The sequence below is a fragment of the Myotis davidii genome, unplaced genomic scaffold (assembly GCF_000327345.1).
Source record: "Myotis davidii unplaced genomic scaffold, ASM32734v1 scaffold378, whole genome shotgun sequence".
Lineage (NCBI taxonomy): Eukaryota > Metazoa > Chordata > Mammalia > Chiroptera > Vespertilionidae > Myotis > Myotis davidii.
In genome coordinates, this window is record NW_006290631.1 from 1,378,713 (window position 1) to 1,385,511 (window position 6,799).

General features: G+C 45.3%; 1 protein-coding gene across 3 annotated transcripts; it reads left to right on the forward strand.

Annotated features, from left to right (window-relative positions):
• Positions 1-1,283: 1,283 nt before the first annotated feature.
• Positions 1,284-5,818, forward strand: LOC102758094 (60S ribosomal protein L17). 3 transcript variants are annotated; one of them, XM_006763639.2, is made up of 7 exons: positions 1,284-1,382; positions 2,167-2,219; positions 2,309-2,349; positions 2,627-2,761; positions 3,351-3,449; positions 4,990-5,181; positions 5,734-5,818. In XM_006763639.2, exons 2-7 carry the CDS (start codon positions 2,180-2,182, stop codon positions 5,779-5,781), a joined length of 555 nt encoding a protein of 184 aa, XP_006763702.1. In that variant the 5' UTR covers positions 1,284-1,382; positions 2,167-2,179; the 3' UTR covers positions 5,782-5,818. The 3 variants fall into 3 exon arrangements, with proteins under 3 accessions (XP_006763702.1, XP_006763703.1, XP_015419322.1); XM_006763640.2 differs by lacking the exon at positions 1,284-1,382 and adding an exon at positions 1,624-1,671; XM_015563836.1 differs by lacking the exon at positions 1,284-1,382 and adding an exon at positions 2,452-2,545 and having other exon boundaries at positions 2,168-2,219.
• The last annotated feature ends 981 nt before the right edge of the window (positions 5,819-6,799 follow it).

Here is a 6,799-nt window from a genome sequence, read left to right on the forward strand (position 1 = left end):
GGCACAGGACAGATCATAGAAGGCTCTTAAGTCATCCCCAGGAATTTGGAACAGGAACCACATAAAAAAAAATAGAACCTGAAAAATGACGTGATCATTTTGGCAGCTGTTTTAGCAAAATGATTCTGTCAGCAATATGGAGGATATATTAGAGTGTGGAAAAATAAAGGCCAGAAGACCACTTAGAAGACTCTGGCAGTAATAACAGAGTTTAAGTGCTTATGTGTGCCAAGACAAGAAAAAGAGAAATTGTTTTCTAGCCTTCTGGCTTGAGAACTTAGAAGTACAGAGAAGACAAGGCAAGGGTGAGGCCGGAATGCCTAGTGATGACAGACTTGATCACTGGGGCTTGTCTTTGCTTCCAGATGTCACTTTTGAGCTGTGGGACTTTGGGGGAAACCCCTTAATTTCTCTGTGCCTCAACTTCATCATTTATAGAATAGAAATAATAGTAATATCTCTTTCTACTGTTGTCCTACAGGTTAATGAAAGAAATGCATCTGATTGAAAAGTACTGAAATAGTATCTTGAATTTAGTAAGCTTTTTATTTTTTTAAATATAGTTTTTACTGATTTCAGAGAGGAAGGGAGAGGGAGAGAGAGATAGAAACATCAATGATGAAAGAGAATCATTGATTGGCTGCCTCCTGCATGCCCCCTATTGGGGATGGAGCCTGCAACCCGGGCATGTGCCCTGATGGGGAATCTAACTGTGACCTCCTGGTTCATATAGGTCCATGTTCAACCACTGAGCTACGTCAACCGGACCAGTTAGCACATTCTTTACACAGGTTGCAGTACAATTGACTGGGTGATATTTTTTTTGTTGTTAAGTTTGTTGAGGTGACATTGGTTAGTAAAATTATATAGGTTTCGGGTATACAGTTCTAGAATGCATCTTCTGTATATTGTATTGTGTGTTCACCACCGCAAGTCAAGAGACTGGGTGATATTCTCATCCTGTGAATTTTTTTTATTACCGTAATTACATTCCATCCTTTGCATCTTCTTAATTGTCCAATTAATTACAAATCACTTTCAGGGATACATGATCACATAATCAAACTTAACGAATGTTGAATAAATGTCTTGTCTATATGTAATAATACGTGATCCTGTCCTAGAACTACAAACCTGCTTTAAGTAATATTTAAAATTCCTAACTTTATTTCTGGGTCAAAAAAGGCAGAATTTTGAGATAGTCCCTAATGAGACATTTCGTTTTAAGGTCTTCTAAAACTTATTTCACACTCCCTTAGTCTTCCTCCTCCTTCCTTCCCTCTTCAAATCTCGTTTCTTTGGGTGAGAATCTCGCGAGACATTGAGTTCTCATGAAATCTCCCAAGAGCCTCCGCTCTTTCTCTTCTCCAAAGCGTCCATAGGTGAGTTGTTCTTCGGCGTCTCTCTCCGAGAGTTGAATCCTCCGGTTATCACCGCCATCCTGGCCTTCGGGGCGCCATTCTTGAGGCCCCTGAGTAGAGAACTCTCGCGGTTACTGATTTCTCGCTGAAGGCAGTGTCCCCCTGTGCGGGGGGAAGTATCGGAGCGCCCGACTTGGCGCCCGGGCCGTGCGGCTCGAAAAGGGGTACGATGGGAGGGGTTGGAGGCTTTGGGAGCACGGGTAGGCCGTGGTCGGTGCCGCCTCTTACTCCGGAGGTCCAGTGTCCCGCGGTGAGTGGTCGCCTCAGAAAATTGGGGGGCGGCGAGGGCGGGGAATGGAGTCGGGTCGAAGCTTTCCTCGTTTTAGAGGAGTCTTTCAAGTTCGCTGCGTGCCACGTTGGTGGCAGCACAGAAGCGTGGAAACGCGGCATCTGTGTGAAGCTGTGCGAGTGAAGGGGGTTTCTGCGGAGGGTGGCGGCTAGGGTCTGCCGCCCCGGGGCGTCGTGTCCTTGCGCCCGAGGGAGCCCTCGTTGCACCGAAACGGGCTGGTTGCCGTCCAGAGAGCAAGGGGGCTGGCGCAGGCCGTGGTGCCGGCACTGCGGCCTGCAGTCACCGGGAGGCCGGAGGGAAGAAAGCGTGGCTGCGATGGTGGCACCTCTTAGGACACCTTTGGATTCACCGTGAAAACAGCGGTTCTCTGAGCAGCTGCTGGCGGCGCTTAGTGCAGACTGTGGCTGTAGGGGACTGTGCGTCCGCGTCCTGACAGTTGCTCCGTCCTCCCCGCAGGTGACCCCTGAAGATGGTTCGCTATTCGCTAGACCCAGAAAACCCCACGAAATGTAAGTGAACAGCGCTTAGTGCGTTTCTTATTTGGGGGTAAGAGAAACGGGACAACCCGAAGGTAACCGCAGTGTCCTCTGTGTTTTAGCATGCAAGTCAAGGGGCTCCAACCTCCGCGTCCACTTCAAGGTATGTGCCTCCCGTTGTGCTCTAGGAGTCGTGTGGGTGCTGCAGGGAGTTTTTCTTTGACACCATGTCCTGAGAAGGCAGCTGCAGTGATGTCTTTCTTAGGACACCTTTGGATTTACCATGAAAACCAATCAATTCTGAGCAGCTGCCTTCTGGGTGCCGGTCATGAGCGTGTCGTGACTGTCTTGTTGACACCTTGGGGATTCGAGAACTTCATGCTTGCTTTGGAAATGGTGATGCCTTCGCATGGTTAACCCCCGGTGTGTTTCCTATTTAGAACACGCGTGAAACTGCCCAGGCCATCAAGGGCATGCATATTCGCAAGGCCACCAAGTACCTGAAGGACGTCACCCTAAAGAAGCAGTGCGTGCCATTCCGCCGCTACAACGGCGGCGTTGGTAGGTGCGCCCAGGTGAGCATGGATGGTTGCTGTTTGAAAAGACAGGTTGTAAGGGAAAATGACTGGAGGGGATTGAAACGGCTAAGGTCTTCCATCAGGCTGTTTCTGGTTGCTGTGATGACAGTCTTAGGACACCTTTGGATTGACCGTGAAAAAAACCATGTTCTGAGCAACCTTGAAGTGAATGAAATAAATTGTGTGTTTTTGTTTGTGATTTTGAGAGTATGTTTACTAAAGCAGGGAATGGCTTAGGACAGAAGTAGCAACGGGAGAGACGAGGGGGTGCTGCTTTGCTCCCTAGAAATGTTACGGGAAAGGAGTGAGCCAAGGCAGCGCTGTGGTCAGCTCACTGGAGAGACAGAACATGGGGCCTGGAGACAAGTTTAGGGGTTTGGCCCAGGACAAGCTGCTGCCGCCTATTGCTTCCCTGGTTGCAAGTCTCCGTGGGGTCCCTCAGTTTAGGAGATGCTTGCCTGCAGGGGAAGAAGAAGGAAAAGAGGAAAGGTGTGGGTATGCTCCCAGGAGGGAGAGCTGCCATAAATTAATTGTGGTTGTAACTTTATTTAAATCGGAACTAATAGCCTTTCTTTGTTTTCTTTAGGCAAAACAGTGGGGCTGGACACAGGGTCGGTGGCCCAAAAAGAGTGCTGAATTTTTGCTGCACATGCTTAAAAATGCGGAGAGCAATGCTGAACTTAAGGTACCCAACGCATTAACACCTTTATATGTATCCAACTTAGGTGGTTGTCCAGTTAATGTTGTCCAGACTTACTATACAAACAATTAAGACACTATTGCAAAGAAACAAATATTTAGTTATCAAAGTGGTTGCTTTAGTAATGGTTAATGTGGTTTATTGCCAACACTTTAAAAAATATATTTTTAAAATATATTTTAAAAGGAACGGGGGGAGAGAAACATCAATGATGAAAATTATTGATCAGCTACCTCCTGCACAACCCACATTGGGGATTGAGTCTGCAACCTGGGCATATGCCCTGACCTGGAATCAAACCATAACCTCTTGGTTCATAGATCGATGCTCAACCACTGAGCAACGCCGGCCAGGCTATTGCCTACATTCTTAATGGAGAGATGTTAAATTTCATTTAGAAGTTAAAACTAGTCAACAAAATAGGTTTGTCTATTCCCCTTTAGTATTTGGAAATCTGGGCCAGAATTAAAAATGTGGGTCTCTGGCTATAACCCCCTTTTTATTTACATCTTCTATAATAATAATAAAAGTGTAATATGCTAATTAGAGCAGACATCTATCCTTCCGGATAAAGCCAAAGCCGCAGCGGGCGGAGGGCTGAAGCGGAGGCCCTTGCTCAATTTCATGCGTCAGGCCTCTAGTATATATACACTGAGTGGCCAGATTATTGTGTCCACCCCATCAGTACAATGAAGTGAATTAGTTAGGCAAATAATAATAATAAAACCTTAAGAGTATTTGCTTAGGAAATTTTCAATATTCAGTATTTTTGGAAGTGTCAATGAAGGGGTGGTCATAATAATCTGGCCACTTACTGTATATTTACTAGAGGCCCAGTGCAGGGATTCGTGCACCAGTGGGGTCCCTCAGCCTGGCCTGCGGGGATCAGACTGAAATTGGCTCTCCGACAACCCAAGGATCCCCCCGGGGTCCCAGAGTGGAAGAGGGCACCCTGCATCAAGCATCTGTCCCCTGGTGGTCAGTGTGTGTCATAGCTAGGTTGCTTAGCCTCTTATCTTAGCCTTTTTTATATTTATATATAGGTTTTTAGAGAGGAAGGGAGTGGGAGAGAGGAACATGGATCCCTGTTGCCTCTTGCACACCCCCACCTGGGATTGAGCCCAAAACCCGGGCATGTGCCCTGACCACGAATCAAACTGGCATCCTTTTGGTGCACAGGACAATACCCAACCAAATAAGCCACACCAGCCAGGACTGGTTATATAATCGTTTCAGCTGCTAAGCCATGCTGCCAAAATCTTGTTTATCATCAAAGCTTAGAAATTAACACTCTTGGTGATCTTTAACATGCACTTAGCATAGCACTGAGTTTTGGTACTTAGGTTTAATTTAAGGAAGGACATTTAGAACCAAGTTTAAAGTAACTGCTTGAACTGATACTCGGCTTAAACTCTTAAGGATTGCTTTTCAAAAAAGTTTGTTAAGGCAGGAACTTAATTTTCCATAGATGGTGTTAAGATAAAGATTTACTGGTTCCTTCTTGTTCCTTCTCCCTTCTTCCCAGGGTTTAGATGTAGACTCTCTGGTCATTGAGCACATTCAGGTGAACAAAGCTCCCAAGATGCGGCGTAGAACCTACAGAGCTCATGGGCGGATTAACCCATACATGAGCTCTCCCTGCCACATTGAGATGATCCTCACTGAAAAGGAGCAGATTGTTCCTAAACCAGAAGAGGAGGTTGCACAGAAGAAAAAGGTAAATTTCTTAGTCTTCGCTCAGTTTCCGTTGTGTGTAGATGTGTGGTTGCTGTGATGACTAACTTAGGACACCTTTGGAATAACCATGAAAGGAAACTGTTCTGAGCAACCAGCAACCTTGTATTTAATTTGTACTTTCGTGGATCTCATTTGTTTCTTGATTGATGCTGAATAGTAACTTTGGACCATTCGGTACATCCGAACTGATTGTCTGCTGATAGTCCCACCTACATGTCCACTGCCACTTCCAAAAATGCCCCTCAGATCTAATAAGCCTATATTCAGTAAATGATGACAAGTCAGTGATGTTTTTGAGAATTGCCTCATACCATTGTAAAGTTTAAGGTATGCTGCATGATGGCTTGATTTAAGTATACTATGAAATGATTACCACAGTGTGTTCTCCTAGATACAGTAAAAATAAGAAAGGTGGGGGGGGGGGGGGAATGGTTAAGAACTCCTATGATTTCTCTTATTACCAACTTTCAATAAGATGTAGTGTGGATGTTTTTCAGGAAATTTAATAGTCATTTTTATTTTCTTTCCCCAGATATCTCAGAAGAAACTGAAGAAACAAAAACTTATGGCCCGGGAGTAAATTCAGGATAAAATAAATCTAAGTAAAAGTAAAAGCAGAATGTTGGTTGTCTTTATTACTAAATATATCAAGTGATAAAACAAGTTTTCTGATTAGAATTTAAAAATAGATTATTCTGTTCTGTCATTAATTTGAGTCAGAAACATGCTGTTTTGAAAGTCTTGCTGCTTTTTTGCATGCGATGGGATTAAAACATGGAGTTCTGAAATTTTTTTCCAGCCACTTCATTGAGATTTAACACCAGTTCACCACAGTGCAGTGGATCTTAGTATACTGTTAGGAATCTATCACTAAAATCAATTTTAGGACATTGTAATCACCACAGAGAGGAACCTTGGCAATGATTTAGCTGTTACTCTCAGCCCTAAGGAACTACTTAGCTATAGATAGGCCTGTTGACATCTCAAGAAACATCACAGGATGTGGCCCACTGGCTCTGGTTTATGACAGTACTTTCAGGGTTCGTCCATGTATTGTACTTGATGTATAATTTATCAATATATTTATTGAACATTTGGGTCTTAAGCTATTGCAAGTAGTGCTGCTGTGCACTTTTGCAGGTTTTTGGATGGGCATGCTCTCATTTCTCTTGGGTATGTGCCACAAGTGTAATTGCCCAGTCATGGTAACAGCCAGACTTTACAGTTGTGCCATTTCCGATACCCCTTGCACAGGGTTCCAGTTGTCTTCAACACTGACATTACTAGGTGGAAGTGGTATAGCCATCTCTCTTAAACAGCCAATTAAGGTTGACGATCCACCCTGCCCTTGAATGTAAGACCCTTGCAACTAGGGGAGAGGCTTGCAGACACAGCTGCATTTGAAAACAAGGGAAGTAAGCGCCCCTGCGGTGGGGAGCCATTGGTACAGGCGTCATTTCTTGGATCAACGAGTTGAGTTTAGTATTCCAGGACTGCAGCGCCAGTGCCCGCGCGGGCCTGGGAAGCAGCTCTGCCCGCGGCCCCGGAGCCCCGCCCGGCCCCGCCCGGCGCCCCGCACGCACGCCTTGTGTCGTCAG

What these genes read in the sequence shown, in the direction of transcription:
- LOC102758094 (XM_006763639.2), top strand. Translation starts at nt 2,180, where the DNA reads ATGGTTCGCTATTCGCTAGACCCAGAAAACCCCACGAAAT. An exon ending in CCCAGAAAACCCCACGAAAT is followed by an intron (nt 2,220 to 2,308) that starts GTAAGTGAACAG and finishes TCTGTGTTTTAG; the next exon opens with CATGCAAGTCAAGGGGCTCC. An exon ending in ACCTCCGCGTCCACTTCAAG is followed by an intron (nt 2,350 to 2,626) that starts GTATGTGCCTCC and finishes TTTCCTATTTAG; the next exon opens with AACACGCGTGAAACTGCCCA.